This window comes from Tympanuchus pallidicinctus, unplaced genomic scaffold, assembly GCF_026119805.1.
Source record: "Tympanuchus pallidicinctus isolate F22 unplaced genomic scaffold, pur_lepc_1.0 scaffold7, whole genome shotgun sequence".
Taxonomy (NCBI): Eukaryota; Metazoa; Chordata; class Aves; order Galliformes; family Phasianidae; genus Tympanuchus; species Tympanuchus pallidicinctus.
Genome location: NW_026294791.1, coordinates 2616380 through 2642640, shown reverse-complemented (window position 1 = coordinate 2642640; position 26261 = coordinate 2616380). Strand labels below are relative to the sequence as shown.

The window sequence follows — 26261 nt, the reverse complement described above, 5'->3', positions numbered from 1 at the left end:
CAGCAGACAGAACCTGCTGCCTTGTAGGTTTGAGACCATTTCAACCGTTCATTTTCTCTAAGGAGCATTTCCTGAGCTTTGTTAAGCTATGTACTGTGCCTAGGACTCATTTATCTGCTTCCCCGTTCCCATTCAGACCCATACTTCTTACTTCCAAAGCACTACACACAACTTTCCCCCATTTCTCCCAGCTCTTACAGCTTCTGCCACAGGTGAGAAGCAGAGCATGTCTGGGCTAGCACTGCCTTTCTTTCTTCCTTGACTGTACATGGGATTAAGCACAGCCCGTGTGGGTGCTGCTGGTTTCAGGTAAGCAGGCAGATGCCTGAAGTTAAATGTAGTATGAGAGCATGCTCCAGCTACTGCAAAATATGGAGCTTTACTTAGTTATACTTCCTTAGAGTCCATGTGTTCCCTCATCCCTGCTCTCTGCGTTACAATGTCCCATCAAAACACAAGCTGCCCAGTGGTTTTTGAGATTTTTTTTGTTTCTTCTTAGAGTAATAACACTTTATCAACTTCTACTGAAATACCATATCAGCTCCTTGTCACTGGCAGTCTACAGTTCCTGCCGCTAAAAGTTTAATGCATTTACAGAAGCACTTAGGCATCAAGACTTTGATATCACAATCTGTTAGTCACAGGTGCTACATGATAGGTTTGTGTTAGCACATTATAGATCTTCTATCAGATACTGTACAAAATGTGTGTGTTTCTCTGCCAGGCAATCAGAATCAGACTACTGCATAGTTGATGAGTTACTCACCAACGTAAGTTGTTATTTATTTTAAACAGAATTTTTCCAGAACTGCACCTTAAGGGATAACTTAAACTCTAAGTTGCTAGGACAGCACAGATCAAGAACTTAGTGAGCCAGGAAAAATGCAGCGGGTCAGTTGTGGTGCTTTGAGCATTGTCAATCTTCTGCAGTAATGTTCATCAAGTTGAATGATTAACACTACTCATTTGCTATAATAGATAGAGTCATCTTGACAGCAAATTACCACTGGATCGATAGCTCAGCTTTTCTTTGGCAATTCAGTAGCAGCATGAGACCTGTGACAACATGCCATGCTGTTGGCATTGCTGTTTCTATGCCATAGAAGAAAGTGAGAAGTGGGTAAAGAAATATAATTGAGAAGTCTGCTCAGACTGAAAACTTCTGTATGTTTTCACACCTCTCAGAGGCTCCTTTTTTCCCCCCTCATAAAGCGAACACCACAACAAGCTTGGCCCTGAGATTCAGCCTAAACTCTACTTTCCATTTTGAGTAGAACCAAAAGTCCTGTGCGGATGTTTGGGCACATACCTGGCTTGCTGAAGCCTCATGAGTAAGACACCTCTTTGTTATGGTCCCGGAGAAGTCAGCCACTCAGTGCTGCGGCTCTGCTTTTTGTGTCTAATTTCAGACATCAGGAAGTCCATCACTGAAAAATGGGTAGAGCCCTGCAGGCATTCTTAGTTAAAAACTGCAGGAAGTGCTTTACTTCCGACACCATCAGCCACGTGTGCCATTTGCACAGACTGTAATGACCAAGTTAAAAGCAGATCTTTAGTGTGCCACAATAGGAGTGAGAGCACCTGAGCTCATCTCTGGCTCCACACACGGGTGGCCTCATCTGAGTCATTCTTTGGATTGATAGGAAAGATTTAGTGCATAGAAAGCTCTCTCCTGACACAGGCTGGAGAAATGCCTCCTGAAGATGAAGGGATTCCTGGGATGGGAGTGCTGCATCAATAGTCCATGTTCCTAATGTTCTTCAGATGTCCTCACTGGCTGACCTATGTTCTGCCAGCTCTCCTGTTTAACATACAGAAATAAAGCAAAGGCAGTGAAGTAGTTTGTACTTTACTTGTGCCACTAAGTGAAAGTGTTGCTCTTCCTCAGTATGGTAACAAAAGCAGATGCTTTCTACATCTTTTCTGCAGCGAGCTCTGAAAGCTCAAATACTGAGGCCGGAAGCCCTCTCTGTTTGAGGACTTCTCTGTTTGTCGTCTTGCTGATTTGGAGTCTGTCAAACATAACTCTGAGAGCTCCTGACGGCTCTGCTCTGATACAGTTATCCTTGAAGATCATCTGATAGTGCAGCATGGGACTGTTTAATTGCAAAACAGGATTAAATGCACTGAGAGCATTGTACCTGTCTTCTGAAAGTTGAACTAGTTTTTTTATTTGCTTCTGGGACCAATTCAGGATGTTGACTTGGATCTATAAACTCTTGTATAGATTAGATCTTGGTTAGGAAATGGACTGCATTCCTTTCATGTGCTGTCTTAGCAGTTGAGATCAGCAGAGTTGCTTTTTCTAATGTGTTTGGGAAGCAGAAGCAATATTTTATCTCCTGGTATGCTGGTACAGAAGTGTTCAGCTTTATTAATTCTTCAGGACACAGGAAAATTCTCCATCACCTGTGTAGGCAGTCATGGGAAAGGACCCACTGCAGAGGCTGTACTAAACTTGGGTTTTGAAGGCAGCTGGAAAATATTAGTAGTCTTCAGAGCCAATATCCAGAACATATTGAGAGCCAGTAAATGATGCATATTATTCCAAATTCCTGTGCACTTCTGCATTTTATAAAACAGATAACTAAAATACTCACCTAGCCAGACCAGTCCTCAAGGGATGCACATTTCCAAGCATGGGACAAACCAGAGACACAGAACTGAACCCAAATTAGCCGAACAGGATGGCTAAGTGGTCAAAACAAATGGTTTTAGGATCACTGAGCGAGGACCATGACCTCCTTTTGCATCAGTCAAGGCAACTGTGAAACTTTGTGAAAGAAGCTCACCACAAAACAGATGCTGGGCTATCTTAGGTAAATAAATTACCGAAAAATAATAACAAAAAACTCCCCTACGCATTTTACAAAGCACAGCTGTGTAAATATTGTATGAAATGGGGGAGAGGGGGAGATGTAACCTACACCCTTTTTTTTATGCAGAAGTTCTGCTCTTGGCACTGTTTATTAACATTCCCAGTACAACCATCACTACGCGCAGCACACAGTGCAGCTACTGTACTCATTTTGATCTTTGTTCTGAAGGAGAAAACAGGCTTTGCTTTAAGGCAAACATTCTCACACAAAGTTAAAATGTGCAATGAGAAGTGTTAGGGGAGAGAGAGAAGATGGTGCAGGAATGGGAACAGGAAGCAGGCTGTCTTACGTCTCCCTCTCTGTTTCCTTTCCCACACCGTGTGCTCTGCACTGACTCTGGATGTTCCTCGTCCACCAGTTCTGCACAGATCCAGGAGCGCTCCTGCGATATTAACTTCTCTGAGCTGGACACCTATAGCAATTCTCTTGTTTCTCAGCAGCTAGGAGCAGCACATTTCAGCCTACAGATGCTCACATCAAAAAGCATGGTTCTTCCTAGCTAGACCAAAGACTCACCTAGTCCAATTTCTCGCTTCTGATAAGAGCTGGTAGTGGGCACTTGAGGAAAGATCTAACAGCAGGACAGCTACTCAGTGCTGCTTGTCGGAGTGCAGCCTCTCAGATGTTGGCAGCAAGCAGCTTGGTTTCAGGAGCCAGAGGCTCTGTTTGCATCTTTGTTTGACAGCCTTCAGTGGAGATGTGCTCAGATGTTTTTAACCCATTCTTTATTTTGGCTCCTGCATCATCTCATGGGAGTGTGCCTAGCTTAGCTCAGCACTGTGTAGAGAAGAACCACTTCTTTTCCCTGCTTTAAATCTGTTGCCTGATCATTCTGTTTGATGCTCTTTTTTTTTTTTTTTTTTTCTTTTTTTTAACTGCCTGAAATAGTGAGTAAATCACTCCCTGCTTAGCTTCTTTAGAGCTAAGCCTGCCTGACACTTTGACCACGGTCAGTGAGCATAGAGGAGCAGAGGAATCTGCAGCAACAGTTTGGCTGCATGGCTGCAGAGCCATTCTATACCTGCAGGAAAGTATATGTGCTGTGATGAAAGTTGTGTTATTCCTCTAGATCTAGAACCTTGATAACCCCAGAGCTTGTGGCAGAAATGCAGTGCTGTCCCTCAGCTGTTCTCCATACAGCCTCTAGTAAGTGGCTCTTTGGTTTCCAGCTCCACAAAATCTTCATGCTCTTTATCTCATGTGCAAACTGACTACAGCTTTCTTCTGTGCTCACTGAGGTCTTGTTAGAGGCAGGTAGGTATGCATAGCATATCCCACCTCTGCTTGCCCATGCTGCTCTTTCTGGGCCTGCAGCCCTGGTGAGATCATTCCTCCTGCTCTCCTCTTACATCAGTGCTTGATGCTATTTTTAGTGTGATATACACCAAAAAGCATAACACAAGAGATCCTGTAGCTAAAATTAACTAGAAAATTATAGGCTGTGTTTTGAAGTTTTGTGTGCAGTCTTCGTTTGGTTCACTGGGATTTGCTTTAAGATCTTTGAACTCCAAAGAGCCAACGAAATGAGGTGGCATCTGCATCCTCACGTCCAACAGCAGTGCTGAAAAGAGTGGGACTGTTCAAATCAGAAAGGACTGGAGGCAAAGTCTTAGGTTCCACCTGTAGGAAGGAAATACCTTGTATTTTAAAAGGAAGGATTTGCAATGAGTGAGATTGAAGAAATTGTGAATGTATGGATTATCTTTCTTTGTACTCAGAGTAACGTCCCATTTTATTACAACAGCCCACGTTTGTCTCCAGGAGTTTTATCTGTAATGCAGTACGCTAATGCACCACTGTGCTCCAAGCAGGAGAAAGCACTTTGGATGCAGTCCAGATTTAACCCTGTCTTAGGGTCTGCCTTTGCTCTGAACTAAAATAGTGACAAAGGAAAGTAAGGCATCATCCTGACTCTTCTCTAAGTTTGGCCAATCCTCAACATGAGGTGTGTGTTTGAAACAAAGGGTGCTGGTTGTCCTCTTGCTTCACAGCTCCTCTGTCCCTCTGGGCCCTTTCAGCTCATACAACCTACATTCCTTTTCCATTCCTCGAGTGCAAACCACTTGGCCGCACGGAATCTGAATGTGCTGTTCAAGAAACTGCTTGGGACTGTCAAAGTAAAGGTTCAACATCTGACGTCAAAATGAGTCCTGAAAGCAGTCCTGTAATCCAGGCAGAATTGCCAATTCTGGCCATTTGGAGCTTTTAAAAATTAAAAGATCCCCAAAACAGCTGTATTTCTTATGCAAATCTGTAGCCAAATGGGAACTTGTAGGTAGTAAATAAATGTTTGCCCTCTGTTAAAAAATGATCATCTAGAAACCCAGTAATTTGTGGGGGACAAAGAGGGCAAAGCAGCCTTACAAACAGTGTTTCTCCTGTGTCATAAGAACCATTGTGCCCGTTCTCTACTTTTACAGATTTTTTTTCTCTTTAATGTTAAGTGGAAAACCCTGAACAAAAACTGGCACTTAATTCAGAGTAAACAGTGGCAGCAACTGAATAGAAACGCAATGTCGAATATACAACCACCCCAGGAAAGTGGGAGTCCATTCCTTTCTCATCTCTTCCAGTTGTTGCCTCCTTAAGTGAGTGATTCATAAAATCAGACTTTTAGAAATGCACAGAAGCATTATTTTTTTTATATTGATAGCGTCGCTTTAAAAAAAAAATGGTTAAAAATCGATCTGCTGGCCTCTTGGGGAAATGCTGTAATGTTTTTGGCTGTCTCCTACTTTCTGCTGCCAGCGAAAAGTACCATCTGGCTTGTTTAGGGCCCTTTTCCATATCAGGTGCTTCCAAAATTCTCCTCAACCAGAGGATTGTTTCATTGGGTTGCTCTGCCTGCTGAGGCATGTGTCCTGGGCTGGGAATCCTACTGCTTCTGTTCCCTGCCATCTTGCTGACGGTGGTGTGTGTATGTTTGGGCACGGATCTTGCTGCCTCTCTCCCGAGGACATTTGCATCATTGTCAGCTGCACATATTAAATTGATATGCAGGGCTCAGAAACACGTATCCCATCTTTTGTCCCTTTGTTTGGGCAATTGTTGTGGTTTTTAATTCTTCTTTGACACCTGGAATATCACAAAGCTGCTGATAATCTGTTGGCTACTAAGGGGAATGTCATTGATAGAAGGATAATGCGTGTCAGACTTATCTCCAGATAATTGCAGGCACACCCCAAACCCTTGCAGCTAGGGGAACGAATATCCTAAATCCGCTATTATTTTGGGGGGAGCATATGGGGAGGTTGAGAGCGGTGTCATCCTTGTGTGGGATTTAAGGCCAGTGTTAATTAACCCCACGTTGCTGTACTGAGTTAGACCTAATGGAGGCCAGTTTGTGTGCTACCATTTTGTGGCAGCATGCAGTGCTGTACCAAAATGGGGTTGATGTTCTTGGCTCCTCTAGGAGTGGAGCTGCTGCCCATGTGCCTTCTGCACACATATGGAGCATCACGGTGGGAAGCAGGCCATTCAACCTGGGGCCATTTGATGGTGACACCTCCTTCTCAAACGAAGAAGAATCAAAGGATTCCTTGTTTTTTGAATTTGCCATTTAACTTTGATAGAAAATCTAGAAATCTACCCCTCAAAAGATTCGGGAGTAGATGGGAATTATGGCTAAGGATAGACTTTTGATGTGATCCTATGGAAAGAAGGAGCATGTTCAGATCCAGCCCTGAGCTGTCTTGTCCTATTTCTAAAATGATCTGTGCCATACACTGCTAACTTTTCCTGTCCATCCATTAAAAAGTGAATTATGAAGAGTGCTGAGACAAACAGATAGCAGTTTAACCTTGTTAGTAAAAATCAGGTAGCTGATATATATTGCGAGGATGTTACCTCACAGCCCTTCTTTTCAATATAAGGTTATGAAATTACCTTGTTACTATATAAACTGCCTTAGCTGTGTGCATTCTTCCAGAGGTTATTGTTCTCTGTATGTTGGCACGGTGGTGTGACTGTGAGGAGTCAGTTCACGATGCAGTGAATTCCAGATACTTGGGAGGTGGCCCTATCTATTTTTCAGCAAAGGAATGAAGCATTTTTGTTTCTTTCCTCCCAAGGTATTTTAAAGTTTCAAAAGACGTGCTGATACGTAAAGGAAATAATAACTAAACGCTGGATGGGAAGCCGTACCTCAGAGTACTTTGTTTGCTAGTTTTCCCCCCCAAATCCTGATGTTTAAAGCGCAAGTTAATATTTAAAATTAAATAAGCCCATTTTGTGGAGCAGTGAGATACTTGAAGTGTATCGCACATTATTCATTTATTTTTGTGTGAGTGCAATAAAAATTTTACAAGCTGTAATCTTGTTCTTTTAATAGAGAGAAAACTATGCGGAATATGTTGCTTAGAGTATTAGATAAGCTACAGTGTGTTAATCAAATATTTTTGTGATATGAGGGCAGTTGAGAAAACAGTACAATTTTTGCTAATGGCACTGGTAAGTAAACGGATCTATCATTACATTGTCATGAAAAGTGACATTGAGCAGAAACACCCTGCCAATCCCTAGAAGATAAGTATTTAATGTAATTAGACAGACACTGTCTCCTTTGTTGGATGTAGCATTAATCACCCAGAGAAGTCCAACTTTATATGAAATGGCTTTTTCTGATATGTCTTTGTATTAGAAAGCTACTTGCATGGTTCTGTCATGATGATATATTTGAAGAAATGATTGCTGTTCAGTTTTCCTCATGACCAGTCTCGCTGTGCTATGTTCTGTAATGTACATTTGTTTTATTTAGCCATGTTACGTTTTAAAGCCACAACTTGCTTCCAAGTCCAGAAAACTGCACGCATTTGGAGCTGAACCTCCTTGAAATAGCTAATGCAATTCACTCGTGCCATCTAAGAGAAGCACAGTTAGGTCCCACTCTGTTCTGCAGCTCTTCATCCGCGGTGTTAGCGTAGGTTCGTTGTTACAGCAGAAGCAAAACGTTTTTGCCTCCAATGCTAGTTCATAGTATCACACGCATACACACACACACACACAAACTTCTTTCTATGAAATCTCATTGTTAAATTGATGAAAAATGTTGCCCCCTTCCAGAATTCATTGGCACTACATTTTTCTCTCCTCTGCTGCTTGTCATTTGTGCTGTGAAACGCTGTCTGGTGATGAGCTGGTATCCACTTGAATCAATGCACAGCTGTATCTCTCCACCTCCTCAGTGGTGCAGAGGGCTTTGAAGGGGAAGAAAAGGGTTCAGTCAAAGATGACAGCAGACTTCACCAAGTAACAGGTGGAGGTCAAGTCGGTTTATTTGTTGGGATGAACGGAGCGCAGAGATGAAAAATCTTCACCATAATAAGGTTTAGGAAGAAAATGCTGACTAGTCAGAGCTTTGATTCCAGCTGACAGATCCTTTTCTAGTTCATTACTTGATTTCACAGTTCAGGCAATTTTAAGAGGCTTAAAATTATATTTCTGCTCTCCTCTATAAAACTTTTCGAGCACTTTCTAATTTTTGCTTTAAGGAAAGTTATAGGGACCCCCTAATAGGTTAGGCATGCCTTTAGAATCTTACCAAGTCAACATGCCATCAAAAATGAAAGGATAAGCCTTTCTTCAGGTCCCCAGTTTTACTGATTCGTTTTACAAATAAAGTAAAAATTGACGCATAGGTACCAATTTGATCAGAAAATGAAAACTTCAGAAACTCCCCCGAGAAGTGGGCAGTGGAATAAGAGTGATGCCTGGGAAGTCACTTTTTGTGTCCAGGAGCAGGGGGTTTTGCAAGCAGTGGTAACGCCACGAAGGAGGCTGTGCCATGCCGGTGAGCCGTGCTCCATCCTGAAAGGCGGTCACAGCAAGAGCTGGGCAATCAGAGCAGAACGTCCTGACGCTGTGCGCAGTGCTGGGACTGTGCTGACCTGTCGGCATCGTTGCGTATCAGTGCAGAAGCACAAAGGGATTTCAGAGGGCTGGGCTGAAGCGTGCGAGGCTCTCCCAGCTCAGTCCCCTTCCCCTTCTCTCTACTGGCAGCTGGGAGGGGAAGGCAGGTGGTTCTCCCTTCCCACCCTGTCTCTTCCACCACTACCCTCTTCCTACCTGCTGAAGTTAGCAGCACAGGAGTATCTTTAGCCATGTGCTAAAATCCTCCCCCTCAGACTTTCTATTACTTCTGCATTCATTCTTTGCAGGAAGAGGAAACTCACTGGTCAAACCCTTGGACACCAGAATAGTTGCATGCAGTTTCCCAGGGAGCCAGATAGCTCTAAAGCTTCCCAGTGAGTGACAGTTTCTCTCTTCTATTCTTCTGAAACATGTGTTTTACACATATACTGGAAAATGTTAATATCAATTTACAGCCAAATTCTTGTTTAAAAAAAAAAAAAAAAATTATCTCCCAAAGTATATACACTCAGAGCACCTCAGCACACATGTCACTTTTTTATGTAGGAAAAAGTGTTGGATGCTCTTATACACATAACATCGTTGGGCTCGAAAGCTGTTAGCTCATTTAGAGTTAGTGGCAAGAACACCGGACTTGCCAGCAGCAAACTGTGAAACCTCTCCTGTGTGACGGGTGGAAATCTCATGGGGGTAGGAATCCAAAAAGGGGAGGCGGGGGGGTGTAAATCTGTGCATTTGGATTTGAGTACCTTCTCTAGCACGGTATCAACTTTGTCTTAGAAGTCCTTGAATCACACAAATCGTTGGAGGCTGGGAGAGAGTTTTGGAGAATTATCACTGTGTGCTTTCCCTGGTCTCTTCCTCTTTCCTTGGCATCCATTAATTACCGCTGTCAGAGAGAGGACAGCGGGCTAGGTGGATCCCTGTAATCTGATTTGGCATGGCTATTTTTCTGTGTTCCTAAGCTCATGAGATCGAGTTATGCAGGATTATTTCATAATGCCAGAGCAGCAGTTTCTGTGGCTCAACAAAGCTATCTAGCAAAGTGTCTATTAAAGAAAAATCCTGTCCCATACTGTAGCTTTCTTGGTCCAGTGAAGCAGCATCCTCATGCATACAAATCTTGTAAAGTTACTTCTGATAGCTCCCTCTGTCCCTTCATTTTTGTAAGCTAAAGTGCCATTTTCCTTTTTACAGCTTAATTGAGCCTAAATGCACCCATTTTCTGCAATGTGGTATTTCGGTAATTTTACTATTTGCTCGTAAGTTTTCCCTTAAGCAAACGGAAAGCTTCCCCTTTATCACTTCACTGGGCCAAGATTTCACACAGTATCCTGCTTGCTACAAAATATGATAGTGTTCTCTCTCACCTTGTTTCTTTTTTCTTCTTTTACTTTCTTTTATAAAATCAGGATATCTAAGAAACCCCGAACACCGCGGAGCACTTCATGGTGGGTGTGCCTATTCAAACAATGCCAATGCTCTTGTTCTGGGTGCACAGACATTGGGGTGGTTGGGGGGTGTACCAGCTTTCCCTCTTGTTTGGGTTCTCTGGTGGAGGAGAGCACTTTACCAGAGCCCGGAGGGAGCCTGGACGTGTTACTCTGCCCTTTCCATGCCTGTTCCCATGAACTTGTAGGGACTGTTTTCCTGTGAGCTCTCTGTCAGATGTGTTTTCAGCTGCTCGGTGGATGTAAAGGTGTCGGGCAGAACTCACAAGCAGCTCCTCTAGAAGTAAAGCCAAAGCCGCCCTGCTGTACCTTTGCCTCCTCGGCCACAGGAACAATCCAGTTTTTTCCAGGGGGATTCCTTGTTATTTACCCCCAGAATCCCAAAGCCATTGGAAATGTGGAAAAAAATGAGGCTGATTTTGCCTCTCTGATATCACCTGTGTGAGAACTGATGTGTTGGGAAACCGTTAAGTTTGTGCTGAGTGGGAGCTGCCGAGTCTTGCTGGGGAGTTGCTGGTGGTGGCCCTGCAGTGCCGTTGGAGGAGGCACATGCCAACATACATCAGCTATGGGCACCTCCCAGTAAAATCACAGCAGCTCTGCATCAGCTCCGAATGAATTGTTGTGTTATGGAGAAATGAGATGACTGTTCAGCCCTGTGACTGTCAAACCTGGGCAGTCATGTCATAAAAACACCCAAAGCCACTGCACAGCAATACATAATAGTTCCATGAGTACACTCTTGACCTGTCAAATTGTAACTCCATTTCAGCTTGGTGTGATACATGAATTCAGTTTGCAACTATTTCATTCTTTGGAATAGTGTGTAGACTCTTCACCTTAAATTGTGTAGAGATAGGTGACTTTACAGTGCATGTTAAGTTATCTGAGTTATTTTCAATCCTGTCCACAGTCCTTTTATTAATTGAAACATATGTTCAGTGGCTGTGTGTACCGATTAAGTTCAAGACCAATATTAGCACCAAACTTAGTCTTGTCATCATAAAAGTCATTTCAAAACATTACCATGCAGTAACTGAGGTCACAAGTCTGAAAAATCCGCATATTTGCCCATCTCCATCTCATGCCTTTGGCATTTAGTAGCCATCGTGGTTATGTATAGCCTGGATAGATAGATGATCTTTTGATGGCATGCAAACATTGAGCAAAGGATTTTGGAGGGGAGAAAAAAAATAAAATTTGACTCGATCCTCTTCAGTTAGTAAAATTCCCTTTAACATCACTTGCAATTTAGAATCCATATGCATCTCAGGAAGATATAGTTGAAACATAAATCTATTCTGGGTCTTTTACTTGCAAAAATATCATACCTCAGCTATAATCATATGCAAAGACTTTTTAGAGGGCTTTGTAAATGCCATCCAAATTTACGATGGAATTTTTTTGCCTAACAGCTATAGATGTTCCATCCCCAAAGCACCCACATAAAGGTGTATTCTCCTATGGATGGCTGCAGTTTGTCCCCGCTGTTATATCTAATCTGCCAAGTATGCTGAAAAAGTCTCAAACAGCATTTGAAATGAAGCAAATGGAATCATGAATTTTAAATGACATCATGAAGTTTAAGGACGTCATTAGAAAACAGTTTTTGTTCTTATTAAAATATGTATTTACAAAATGGAAAATGACATGGGAACTGATGGAAATTAGAGGGAGAAGCAAACTGTGATCTTGCTGTTTGATATGCTTCTCACTAAAATTCTCCAATTTAAAATTCCAATGAGGTGATATTTTGAAGGCGTTGGTCAAACGTTTGGTACCAGTTTATTAGCTATTGAAAGAGTTCCTTGGATGACAAGACAGGGATGGAGGCTCACTTAGAGCACCAAAAACAATCCAGATGGTGCTGTAAACACAGATACAGACAGATAAGATATACACTCTATGGGAACGCTGCACCAAAATGCTTAGCGTAGATTTTAATGGGGTAGAGGTTTAAAATAACAAATGTTGCATCATGCAGTTTCACATTCTGTAGACAGGATTTATCACAGGTAAAACTGATACTTCTCCTTTGTAAATGGAGGAGTACTCATTTACAATGTAGAAATATCACTCTTCTTTATCTTAAGTGGCATCAGAATCCTGATTCTAACTTGAATGATCATTTTTGGCTAAAAATTGCTGAGGAATCCAAAAGCGTTTAAAGCCTAAAGCCATTGAATCCATTTAATGCGCCTTTGGCACCTCTCTCTCTTAGTCCTTTTTGAACATTCTGGTCCTCATTTTAATCAATCTCTTTTTATTAAGTTCTTTGGCTCATTTACTTGTACGTGCATTTGCTTTATTTTATTTGGAACATTTCTTTTGTAGCGTCTTGAAAAAGAGTTGTGACATTTCTTTTGGATAGCTTCTTAAGTATCTGGCAGTCACCTATGATACGATGTTGATGGGTATGGATAGATTAGCTCTGTTTTCCTGATATCTGTCAGATGTCGAGTTCTGAGGAAACTGGTTGTGTGTGTTGCTGATGCATATGCAGTAGTTGGATAAGTGGATAGATGGGAGCTTTCATTTTACTTCTGTGTAGTCGTTGTTCATTAAGCTGGGTTTTGCTTTGTGAAGTGAGGTGCTCGCTGGCAGGTAGTTGGTCAGTGATCATGGTAACTCAGAGTGTGACCAGAGGAGCAAGCAGACGTTCAAAACATAGAAACTAAAGAGCACTTTATTAGAATGAGGGAATTCCTATCAGCACTGTGTTTTGCACATACAGGAGCAAGTAAAAGAGTAAACTGATGGATGGCAGCTAGTGTGATTGTAGCTCAGCTGAAGACAAATAAAGCTCGTTCAGCAATAAGTAGAACAGATTTGCTATGACTGATAGTAGCATAGCCATCCAAAGTTCAAGAAACTTGAAATTAAGACTTCCCCAGAAAAAAAAAAAGCAGCCAATCACCGTTTCTATTGATACTTATTTCAGATATAGACGGAATAATTTCCACAGAAGGATGAAAATTCCTTGGAAAATTCTTCCCTCGTATCAGCTTTTTCTTCAACAGCCAACTCGTCTTTATGCATCATCTCTTTGTTCTGCATGTTGTTGAGTTCATGGTCCACCTGGTGATATCTGAGCTTCTGTGATTCCTTGTTATAGTGTCCCTTGAGAATGAAGATCTAAGTCACACTTCATTCATAGCTTTTGTTGTTTCTGAATCTCCAACAAGAGCCTAGTGGCAGAGAACTGCTGGGAGCAGTGGGGTAATTATCCAACAGTCGTCTTTGGAGGTGGATATTAGCTGTCTACCAGTGTGACTGACTTGATATGGAGTTATTGTTTAAGATGTGTATAGTCAGAATAATGTTAGTAATTAACAAGCGAAATTGGATGAGCACATAGATACAGACAGAGCTATAGATTTGGAGAGGAGGGGAATTTTTCTCTTACACTGTAATGACTACATTCACTTCATCAAAGTTAATCATCATTTCAGTACTTCTGTTAGCGAGGAGCATAGCTGTATGGGAAGTAGGTTAATAGATATTTGTTTGCTCTGGGAAGGATTGGTGCATTCAATTCTCACACATCATTTTCTGATCCATTTAAATATCTATCAGCATCATACATGAAAATTTGAAGATCTTTAGCTGTACTCAAGGAAGACTTTTATGTGGTAAACATCTCTAGTACTGGCAGACATAAGGAGATAGAGGAATTAAGAACACCACAGTGCTCCATTGCCCCCTTAGAAGATGAGGAACATGGAGTATTCGTGGGCACTCACTGATTAAACTTGGGCTGGAGGTTTGCGAAGTGCAGAGTTTTGGAAAGTCTTACTGCGGGACTTCAACATCCGTGCAATGGCTCCAGTAACCAGAGTCTCTCAAGGACAAGGATCCCATTTACGCTTGCATTATGCATTGAGCAAAAGGGTGTGATGCATGATGTGGAATGAACCAAATAACTTGTGTGTTTAGGGAAATGCCAAATTAATGAAAATTCAGAAAGCTCTAATGTTGAAAAGGCACTCAAATTCCTTGATAGAAATATAATGCTGCTAACAGTTTCAAGATTATTGTTGTCTGAATTTTCTGCTTATTGTGTACGGCAATTAAAATTCTTTTCAACTGAAAAACCAATGTCAAATTAATATTTCCTTGTGGAAAAAAATACGAAAGTGTACATCTTGTTCCATTTAGCACCATCAGGGTCTTTGGTCTGGCTCCCTCTGTCCATTGAAAAAAAAAACAATTCATGTTAATGGGAGCAGGCTAAGACCATATATGTTTGGCATGTATGTACTCATACAATCGCATGCTTTCAGTGAGTTGAGGAAACACACCCACTCAGGCTTCCATCTGTGTTTCGTGCCACATATCCCCTCATTTTCTTTCTTATTTGGCAATTAACTTTTCCACTTATTCTGTAGTTAAAAGCTGCCATAAGATGAAAACAGACTAATTCTGATTTTCATTTCTTGCATTCTAACTAACATTCCGAGGAGAGTCAGACCTAGATTGTGAAATTGTGTTACCCAAAAATGCCAGGTGTGACTGTGATTTGGACAACAGTCCCATGCACAGACCAGTAAGGAACACTTGAAAACCCCACCTGGGTCACCCAGCCGTTGTGTTCTGGCTGTTCTCATTTATTCCTTGCTCAGAGCAGATGGATAGAAAGAGGCAGGGAATGGGGAGGATCCTTGGCTCCATTCCCTCTTCACTGGCCAGCACAGCTGAGACGGGCTGGGGATAGAGTAATTTGTTGCTGCCCTGCACCAGAGAGGAAGCGGAGGAGAACTGGGCCTCCGAGGTGTCCTTAAAGGTTGGCACCACCACGTGGAGTGCTGAAACCTGGTCTTCCATGCTGTGGTCCCCAGTATTTGTGAGCTCATGGGAACAGTGCTGAGGAAAGTGGTGCAAGGCAGCAGCATCCTCCCTGGGCTCTGCCCTTGGTAGCTCTAGCTTTAACTTTTTAATTTCCTGCATCCCTGAGCAACACAGGAGGGGAAGCTGAGGGCTGGGGACCACTAAATGTGTTAAAACTCATTAGGTATGAAACAGAAGACCTTTAAAACTAGCCAAGAGTCTCATACATGGGTGCCAAAAATTAAACACCTAATTCTATCTTTAGCCATTTAGTTCCTGCCTCACAGTTGTTAATATACAACACGGTATCTCATAGGTGGCCTGATTTCCATAGGCACCGGGCACCTACAAAGCTAACTGAAGTGTTGAGATTGCTTACCTAAGAGCGAGAGCTGGAGAATCAGATTTAAATTTTTCTGGGTGATTAAACCCGAGTTTGCTCGCTTTTGCTCCCAGCTCCTGAAAGGAGCTTCGATAGAATGACCAGCGTTGTAACATATGGCTCAGTGAGGGGGGAAAAAAGAAAATGAGTATTAGAAATGGATGGACTAAAGAATACGCAGGATATATCAGGCACATTAACCAAACATATGGTGCTAAATGAGATATTTTTTTAAAATTGCAAAAAAATTGACATTCCTGGCAGTCTCAAGGATAATGTGACATGGCTGTGATAAATTTAGAAGAATGGGACATATTTTGGCTTGTTCTTGGAAACCTTTCTCTTGCATGCCGACTGTATTTCTTCTTTTATTAACCCATTCAAAGAATGTTTGAATTTTGCTGCTAGAGCACCATGCTAGCGCAACATAAAATGTGAATGATGCTAATTGCTTTGCACTGCCTAACTTTCTGTCATACCCTCCCCTCTTAAAGGACAAAACATGCTTTAGAAATGAGCTGGCAAGCTCAACTTCTTCTTTCTCTTGGTCAATATTAAGTGATGTAATTAAGCTCCTGTTTGCATATTCTTCTGAACTAGGAAGCAGCCATTTTTTTCTCGAGATCTGATGGATATGATCACTCACAATAAAATGTGTCATTACAAACCTCAAACAAAATGAAAACATGATAGAGTTGGCCTGTTCCAAAGCAACACATTTCAGAATATCCTGAAATAAATTAAAAAAAAAAAAAAAAGCAACAGTAATAACGATGGCAATCAGAACAAATGATAACAAACAAATGTAATAAAAGTAGGAACCAATAATCAGTGCTTCAGTTTGCATGTCTGCTCCATTTCACAACGTAGCGTTACATCAAAATCTCTATTTTCCTATGACAGCTGCTGTCCCAACCCTACAAAAGCCCTTCCCAGCCCTGCTCAGCGCTGCCGTACTTCAAGGTCATCCACCACTGTTGTTGCAGTGCCTCAAGTTTCAGTGTTTGGATGCATTCACGTAAACGTGTTGCAGCTTTTGGCCACATCTCCCTGCCCCTTCCTCAGGCCATGGTTCAAATGCAGGCAGGTTTTTAGCACAGCAGCCCAGCTCCTCCACCACCGGGAGCACAGATGTTGCCACTGCCCACTGATTTTGTGTTTAGAGCTGGGGTGGCACCTGTTTACTGTTTCCCTCCCCCAGTTCCGCCACTGTAAGGACATCAGAGTCAACATCACCCTTATTTCTTTTGAGCGTCCTTGTCCTGGATGTGAACGCTCAAAAAAAAGAGCAGCCACAAACTTAAATGCCAATGTGCCATGTGAGCAGAAGTTCATTACAACTAATGGAATATGTCACTGAAGACAGCTTAGCTCAGCCTCCTTTTCTCACTTGCCCCAAACTGAACCAACTCTCCTGCTTTTGTCCCTACCCCAAAATCTTTTAGAGCACAGTGAAATGAACCAACCTGGCATTTTTCTTATCTCTGTCCATTTCAAACTCTTATTTTTAAAAGATTATATATCTAACTTCTCTTGCTGTGAGGAAACAAGCCTCACAACAGCAAACCCTTGTAGCAAACAGTTTCAAGACAGAAAGCTGTAATTACAGCGCTGGAGCTCTAACCACTCCCTTACTATTTAACTTCCTGAAATATAAACTGCAAAACCTCACTGAAACCATTAAGACCCCAGCAGAGCAGTGTATAAAGAACAAGAAGGCTCCTGCATATTGCAATCAACGTCCCAGGGACTATAAAGCTAGTGTTATTAAATATAAAGTTAATGATACTGTCCAGAGATAATATTGTCCAGACCTTTCTCTTCCATTTTTAACAATTGAATTCTATAAAATACAGAGTAGGTTGAGTGGCTTTGCTGGTGGAAGTTCAACTTCCACGTTATCTTAGTTTTTGCTTTCTAACCTGAGACCCCCAACAGTTCTGCAACTTTGTTTTGCTACATCCTTATGGATATGCAAAATGTGTGATGTACTGTACGTATTGGAAATTATCTATTTTCAGAGTACGTGCAGATAATGAGAATATCCATATGCTTCTATATCTATAAAAATAAAGTTAATAATATGGACACACATACGTCCTCAACTATGTGCTGCAACGTTCTTTTATCTAAGCATAAATCACACTTTAAAAAAAAAAATCTCTGATTTCAGAGCCTCAATATTCATTCCATTAATTTCTTTGGTAACACGTGGAAGCCAAAAGGGCCACAAGATTGGTGTCATATCAGCAGAAGTTGATCTCAGAGAGTGTAACAGAACAGTCAGAGCAGCATTGCACCATTTCTGCCTGTCCATGGGAGAGGTTTCACCCACTGGCAGCTTAACTCTACCTTTCATTGGAAGCCTTTGGTATAGTTCAAGGCATTATAACAACTGAAATAATTCCGCTGTGGCTTCTAATATCAAAACACAAATACCATTCACCCTTTAAAAAATTTTGAAAGCAAAAGGAAACCACATAAATATATTACTTTCAAATACCTTTGAAGTCAACGGAGTAAGGAATGGCAGGGTTTGGACTCAGAAAACTTCACTCTCGAGTCTTGCAGCACATTTAAAAGATCCATTTGCAATAATCTATTGAACCAGCAAGTGAAAGACAGAACTCATAAAAAGCCTGTAAAAATCCAAATGCTCCAGCTATTACAGATTTCTAAAAATAAAGCAGAGTAGGTTTCAGTAGCAATAATAAGCTGCATCTTATCCATATTTCAGATTTAAAAGAAAAATATGGCTGCCTTCTAGTACTCATTGCTCACAGCAAACCATGGCCACTTCTGCCTCAAAAAATCCCATAAATAAAAGTGAGCTTTCAGCTTGCTGTTGTATTCAATTTCGTTTGTCCTTTAAGTTTATCTAGCTGCTTCTGCACCCACTTTCACAATGCATAGGCTGTCGTTCCATGACCTAGCATTATTAAATTGCACTTATCAATCATTCTTGCCAGGAATGCCATCGCCAACTGCATTAAAGAAGTCAGAGAAGTCTGGTTTCAGCAGTCCCTCGCCTTCGCAGACCTCCTCCCTTGGAACGGCTTTCACACAGCACCATCGACCTGTCATTACAGGACCCAGAGGTGAGGCTTAACCCAAGAGCCCCCAGGCAGCTTAAGCATTAGCCACAGCACCCAGCATCCCGGTGCTTTGCCACAGAAAGTCATCGCCACGTGTGACACACTCAGTGCCAGGCTGTGCTTCCAAAGCTCCAGAACCTGGAGGCTGTCGTTGTCAAGGCCGGTTGGTTTTGCGAGGCTGGGATGTTTGGTACAACTCCTGGTGACAGTTCAGCAGTTGCAAAGGTGGAAATGCAGGTTTCTGGGGGCTGCAGGTGTTTATTTGAAGAGGGTGGGGAAGGTAGAGTATCTTCTGCTTGTGTCAGTGCATAGCTGATCGAGACAGGGACTCATCAGTCACTTCTGAGCCATGCCTATCTTCCAACACTCTCGCTTTGTTGCTGCAAGTCATTTGGTGCTCGTGCTGTTGGTGATGGTGTGCTGAAGAACTGCCTTATTAGCGGACTGCTTTGAAGTTGGTTCCTGCAATATTTTGGCTGGTTTTCTTTATAGTTCTCTTCCGTCTTGCTTTTCAAGTAACAGGACTGTCCTCTGGGTCCAGATGTGCTTATACATTTTTGTTAGAAAGGTGCATTTGCATTAACCTAGAAAACAAAATGCGGTACTCAGCTCACATTTGAAAAGGAAGACACTTGGGCATAGTAACATACAAAAATGAATGAATCTTCTTACAAACCTCTTTGGAAGATATAAAAATAGATGTGAATGGCTGTGGCATGTTTCTTTCTGATATGGAATTTTGTCTCGTTTAGAGAAGATTAAGGAATTGGTCGAATGGTGAAGCATAAAAAAACGTATTAGCAATTCCTGCTAGAAATTGTTTTGAAATGTCTGCTTGGCATAAGTATGATTTTACTGAGGACGACATGAACCACAAGTAGCCTTTTTACGCAGTGCCAGGTGATGTGGTGCGAAGCAGTAGCGCTGCGCTAAGTTGAAGTGAGGTCAGAATTGCACCTCACGGTTATTAGGACTTTGCGAAACCTACTTAATGTAGTTTGATTTATTGTGGTTAATCCCATGATAATTAATTATCTTGAGAGAGACACACCTAGCCCCTCAGAAGGAATTTAGGCATCCAAGATCTATGCAGATTTCCCATGGAATGTGGATCTGAGCTATCTGGCAAAAATATCGTCTTTTAAAAGCCTTGGTAATTGGTGATACAAGTATGAATAATATGAATGTTCCATTAACAATATATTCGGTGCACATCAGCTGACGTTGAATTCCTCTCTTTCAGAAGTTCAGCCTTTTAGATTTGAATTGTCAATTGATTAGTTAATAGGTCCTTTCTGTATTTGGCTATGTTTTACCTCACTCATTAAATGCCTTTGTCTGTAAGTATTTAGGCCCTCTCTATTTTGGATTTTTGTGTGATTCGGGGAGGAAACGTGTCACTGGTGAGGTCTTGTTTAAGCCTCATCCACGGTCTGTTTTCACAAGACTTTCTGTGCACCTGGGAATACCGATCAGCTACGTGAGAAGAACTTTCAAGACTGCCAGAATTTGAAAGAGCAGATACGATGAATCTTTTTGACAAATTCAGTTTGCTTGGAAGGAGATGTCTCCATAGAAAAGTAACGTATTTTCTAATGGTCACTCTTCCTAATAGGTTAAGCAATAATGTTCTTCTGCAGCATCAGTTAGGAGTATCTTCTTCTATTTTATGCTTATTCACCAAAAAAAGTCTTCACAGCTTTCAGGAAAAATGTCTCTGAATCTGTCCAGGAATTCTTTCAATGTCATTATCCTTGAAAAATCTTGATTCAGACCTCATTCTTTGTTCTTTGCTGGATGTGTCTCTTCAGTATTCTTCTTCCACAGCACATTGGCTGTGTTTACTTCACTTCAACCACAGTCATTCTGTTAGTAGAGGGTAATATGCTGAGGTGGATTATTTTCTGCAAATCCAGCTTTGTTCTTTATCCCATTCCCTTCAGTGTACTTTAGGCCAGTAAGCAGAAGAGAGAAGCTTTTCAGGTATCAAAAGTGGCAACATAAGGAGCATAACGCAATCATATAAGAGGATATCATCTTTGAGCAATCCACATCCACCATCAGTTATTGAAACTTGTAGATTTTACAGTAATGATAGGAATAATGTAGTGCACATATGTTGCTTCCTCTCTGGCTGCATATGCATTACGTAAACGCTTGATGACAGGTCATTCTGCGTTGTCTTCAGGAAGATGAAAGCTGGATTTAATCCTCATTCTGCAGAGATTCTCTGCATGTCAGAGGAAGGAAAGTCATGAATAAGTAGGTCACCATCAGAGTAAGCTCCTCAGCCAACTGACTGATTACGAGAAGGTTCAATCTTCTGATGTTTGTCTGTGCAAGTTTATCACTTGGGATGTGTATATGAGATGCATTTGTAAAGCACGATCAACTTAGATGGCAGAGAAGAAGCTGTGGACTATTCATGGCAGGTGTTGTCATTGACAACCAGTGATTTGTAACTTCTCAGGAATATTCCTGAATCTTTCACACGCTTGCAAACATATCATAGAACAAAGTGCACATCTTAGCACTGGGGATATCCCAGGATCCTGGAGTGCCCTTCCCAGTGATCCGCACAGCAAGCCACCTTGGGAACTAAACTTGGAGAAAACGTAGATCATTAAGAGGATTTCTTTGCTGTAAAATGCTCCATTCAACGAACCAGCTGGAAAACCTCTGTTCTCATGAAATCGTCTGCACTGCACTGTGTTGTGGAAGGCTGTACACTGGTTTCCTATCTGCATTGGTGCTGCTGCCAGTACTCAGCCCAGCTGGGCAGTAGCCAGCAGAGAGGATCTGAGCTGGCTGACCATAGGACCAGATGTGCAGTGAGTGCTGGCGCATGGATGCCAATGCTTCAGTGACTCCTCAGTAGTTCCAACAGATGGTGGTAAGATCCAAGTTTCTTTGGTGCTAAGCTAGCAAAGTGATTCATGGAGCCTCACTTGATGATGGCAGTTTTTTGGGCATGACTCTATGAATGCACCATATGTCTTCTCTGGACCAGCATGGTTAGGATTCAGTGCCTGGCAGATGGTAAATGGATCACCTATAGGGTGGCTTTAGCACTGCTATCAGTTTTAGAACGTATTTCAAAGCCTTGAAAATTCGAGCAGAGAGATCGCTTTCTCCTACGCAGTGTACTTCTGATACCTTCAAGATAGATGATCTGGTGGCCACTGTTTCTCACCTCAGCACTCCAGTACTGCAAAGCCATCATCTTCTGGCCTCACACAAAGTTTTCCAGCATCGGCCTCAGCCTGTTTGAACTCTTTACTGGACAGTGACGTATTTAAATACTACAGGTGGCAGTAGTATTAACGAAAGTGATTTTAGGTTTCCGTGCATTGCTACTTGCACTCTAGTGACTTTGTATCTGGCTGAAACATTAAATTAAACCACGATCTTGTAAATCTGGGATATACAGCAGCCTGTGCTCTGGAGCATTCATGCATTTCCACAGAATATGACAACATAGACACTGCAAGCCAAAAAGCAAGGAAGAAAAGGCAAAGAAAAAATAAAAGGAATGAGATGGTATGTTAGGAAGATAAATGAAGGAGAAACACAGTTACAAGACAAGAAATTCAGCACAAAGGGAAAAACCCAAGTAATTAGGCGTGTGAGCAGAAAGAGAAGAAGGGATGAAAGTCAACTAGAGGAGTGGTTTCCTTTACAGTAATCTCTTCCATAATAAGCATAACCACTGAGATTTTTATCAGGATGAGGTCTACCAGGGAAATTTGACAGGTTGATGCTCTCTGTTAGTGCCTCCGTAGCAGAAACTTGTCAAAAATATGGGAAAACATTGTGCCCTTCTTTGTCAAAATTCTCACTTGGGTCACCAAAATATCAAAAATATCAGTAGCTGTTAGCTGTCCTGTCAGGCAACTTCACACGTACCAAGACGATAATTTCTGCTAATTCCAAGACTATACAGCACAAAAGGACATTTTGTAATATACAGTTGTTTATATCACGTTGCATATTATTTGAGGGCTGCCCTCAAAGCTGCCAGACTTTAGCAGCCTTCTACTTTCCTTTGCATTTGGACAAGAAGAGAGCAGTGGAAGTCCATTCTGATACAGACACCTCAGATCAAGGGATGTTAATATGAGACAACCAAAAGAGGAGGGAGCCGAGGCACAAGGGTAGGAATGTGTGTGGCAGTTGAGTAGAACCCCAGATAGCATCCCACTGACCAAGAGATTAGCTAACCCAGCCCATTGCCAAGTCACACTCTCGGTTAGTGTCAGGATACAGGGAGGGCTCACCTGGCTTTAAATGAGCATGTAGGTGTAGGTTTTGATTCTCTCCATTCCCTCACTTCGAAGCAAGAGCAATCTGAAAGAAAAGCAGTTTCCTAACAGATGGCCTCAAGGTCAGGGCTTAGTAATTACTGGATGCCCTGCCCAATCTCCCATCCACTGCCATATCCCAGGCAGGGGAGGACTGGGAGGAAGGCTTGCAAATGGTTAAAGCTTCAGCTAAACAAAAGTCAGGAACCGTGTAATTAAAACTCTACCTTTGTTGTATTGTAAAGAGTTAGCCTGTGACATAGGAAATATTTAAAGGAGCAGGCTGTTCGGCTAATTTGTGTGCGAGTGAACTGCTTAGACAGTCCTATCCTAAATTAACTGTAAGGCCACCCACTGAGATTGCCTCATAAAGGGCCATGATTGCTCAGCTTCGTTTTGTATAACCGTTCAATAATTACTAGATAAATGCATAACTAAAAGCTCTATTACACTAATAATTTGTACTGAGATAGATGTGTGGGACACCATGCTGGGTTAATTTGTCATCCCTGCAGCAAACTTCTAAAGAGGGCTCTTTTGCAGAGGAATTGTGTTAATATGTTGCTCCAGTGAGGACATGTTAGAGCAACAAGATGACTTGGTCGCTTAATCTCCTAAAGAGGCAAATAGCCTGGAGGGTAAGTGCCAGAAAGAAGAATGGGGGGTGATTAACACAGTGGACCCAGATTTAAACGCATCCTGACAAAAGCAGCTGATCTAACTGAGCAAAAGAATGAGAAGAAGAAAAAAAAAGAGAGAGAGAGAAAAAAAAAGGGCAGTGTTAAAAATACTAATAGGATTTCATGCAGCCCTAAAAAATAATATAAAATAAAGTGCTGCAGGACCAAAGTCTGTTACCCATGCTTTTACCAATTCGGCGTTCAGATTCTTTGCCCTCTTTGATGTAGCCGTGAAGTTAAACTGTATGCTTGAAACAGTGCAGTGAACTATAATATTTTTATCTCTGCTTTATGCTAAATTCTTTTAGCTTCAGACACACACAAAAAGCACATTATTGCTTTAAATATGGAACCCATGTTTAAGCATGAGAGCTCTGGATTTTCAACCTCCTCTATTGACAGAACCATAAATCATGTTAAAGTTAAGTGAATTACTGTAGCGTGGAACTATAGCTTTAACAATGTTTATGTAGTATCAGCTTACCATCTACAGAATGAAAGGGGGGAAAAAACACTGATATTAGAAATGGGAATGTGGAGTCCTATTAACTTAACAGCAATATATCACTCCAAAGTCACAGATTCCATTACCATGCCCTTTTTAGTATCAAAGCAGAATTATATCATCACACACATAAAGGTTGTGGTTTTTCAGAGAATTTACATTTCTATTGTAAACTTATCAACTGCATTTCATTATTAGACAGACATGATGCATTCTCCTAGTTGTAGGTTTTATCTCATATAGGTGAATGCGTCATATGCGTTAAAACCAATAATAATATGCAAAAGTTGCCAGTATTTGATGTGAAATAGGAATTCCACAAATAGGTTAAATAAGTTTTTTTTTGCCTCTACCTTTTATGTTGGGAGGGAGGAGCGCTTTAGATAGAGATGATTTTTATTCCTCCACCCGTGTGATCAGTTTTTAGCGTTATGGTCTCCCCAAAGTAAGAGAAAGCTGACATGTTTTAAAAGAATCTGCTCAAAATAGCCAAGTTAAGTGGCCCCCTGCCTGTGCCAGAATCTGAACCCAGCACTCAGTTCAGCTCTACAGGTTTTCAAAAGCAGCTTGTACACCAATAAGCCCTGTGCCCAAACACAGCTTTAAACTTGTTCTCCTTTTGCTAGGAGCTTGTGGGCAGAATGTCCTTCTGCCTCCCACTTGCTGCTGCAAAATCTCTAATTTCCTGAACAAAGGGTCCAGGTGCCTTACACAATTTGGTCTTCAAAGCAGCAAAAAGGGGCAGATAGGCGGCCCGACTCGCAGTCACTGTGGATCTGTTTTTTCAGCCAACCATCTGCACTTGACTTCAGGGGCTGAGAGATGAGCGCTCTGCAGTTCAGTCCTTCTTCTTGACGTCCATGGGTGGGGACAGACCTTCCATCCATCACATTTAGGCTGTTTGTCTTCTCACACCAGCCAGCTACTTCCATTACAGTTTGAATGTTCCAGCTCCGTCTGCGTGCCTCTTGCTGCATTACGGGACCAAGGCAACGCATGTTTTCCACCGATCTGAATTCCCCTCACAGGGCTGGTCCTGCTCTGCTCACTTCTATCCTCAGCAGCTCCATGTTGAAGACAAGTCCTTGCTACCCTGAATGCAAGACTGCTCTACCTTTGTCACCCTAAAGTCTATTTCTAATGGGCAGTGAGAAAAATGGGGACTTTCAGAAAGCTTTGAAGGAGTTACAGGGACTCGGCTCCCATTGAGATTGAAAAGCAGGTAATGAATTCTCTCAGAACTTCTGCAAGTCCCAGACCAACTTTCTTAATGATTTTTTTTTTCTTGTTTGGGTAAGTGCTTTAATCACAAAAAATCCCTGGACTTAAAGCTATTGTTTTAGGCTTCCATTCTTCACCTCTTGCATTGTATTATACACAGAAGTGCAAGTTCCTTTCAACAAATTTGGATTATTGCCAGATCTCCTTATTAAAAAGTCACTCTTCATATTTCCGATAAACACAGCTGTTTCATGGTGTTTGGAAGCATTTCACATCAGCCAGCATGGTGGCTTAGCCAATTAGTCCTCTAATATGGTCAATTTTGAGAGTAAGTACCTTTGGGGTACAAAGGGTGGGATACATCTTGCATAATTTGAACTGGCACTTGCATCACTTAAATGCTAGCAGAAGGCTTGCAGCATGCAGGGAGTTAAAGCAACCTAGAAGCCTGAAGTGGAAATATCTAGCAGAACAAACTGTTCCATCACATTTCCAGGGAAATGACTTTAAAAAAAAATGCTTTCTTAATTGTAATGAAGCCAATTATGATGGGCTCAAAAACAGGCTGATAGAAGTGATCCTGTTTCATTATGATTATAATGTTACTATTTCTAGGAAGACTGATCAATCTTTAATGAGCTGTTAGTAAACTTAACCATCACTTTACACAGGAGGTATCTCCTCACTGCGCCCTAGCAAAGCTGGCCCACTGAAGGGACAGTGGGATTGCATCCCCAGACCTCTAATTCCTTGAACAGGTGAGGAGTGCAGGGTCTTTTCCCAGCTGGAGAAGGCAACACAAAACGACCCCTTTATTGACTTCAGACGACTTTATGAAAAAAGGAGTTTCATCCTAATCATCTGGATGCGAAGGGGCTTGGCAAGGATTTTTGGAAGAGGAGATGGAAGGTGAATGGATCAGTATGTCTTTCCCGTGTGTTAGACTGTGCTGGTGGAGAAGTGCGAGCGCTACAGGTGTGACCACAAAGTCCCTTTGCCACATCAGCTGGTGCTCATGGGAGAAAGGATCCCATGGGTCTTTAGTGGGACTG

General features: G+C 41.8%; 1 protein-coding gene and 1 long non-coding RNA gene across 16 annotated transcripts in view; one reads left to right on the top strand and one right to left on the bottom strand.

Annotated features, from left to right (window-relative positions):
• Positions 1–26261, top strand: part of NFIA (nuclear factor I A) — a 231301-nt gene that overhangs the window by 168498 nt on the left and 36542 nt on the right. For 5 of the 15 annotated variants that reach the window (XM_052666961.1, XM_052666951.1, XM_052666948.1 and 2 more), the window contains 3 exons: positions 9035–9121; positions 10160–10198; positions 18377–18505. The exons of 4 other annotated variants lie outside the window; for them this stretch is intronic. In XM_052666961.1, the coding sequence (XP_052522921.1) occupies positions 9035–9121; positions 10160–10198; positions 18377–18505 (255 nt within the window). The remainder of the gene's footprint in view (positions 1–9034; positions 9122–10159; positions 10199–18376; positions 18506–26261) is intronic. 6 more of the 15 variants (XM_052666963.1, XM_052666954.1, XM_052666952.1 and 3 more) reach the window with 5 other exon arrangements.
• Positions 14355–18448, bottom strand: LOC128072801 (uncharacterized). Its single transcript, XR_008202448.1, has 3 exons — positions 18357–18448; positions 15405–15527; positions 14355–14385 (listed from the first exon to the last, which is right to left on the bottom strand). It is a non-coding gene; the product is annotated as an uncharacterized LOC128072801 (long non-coding RNA).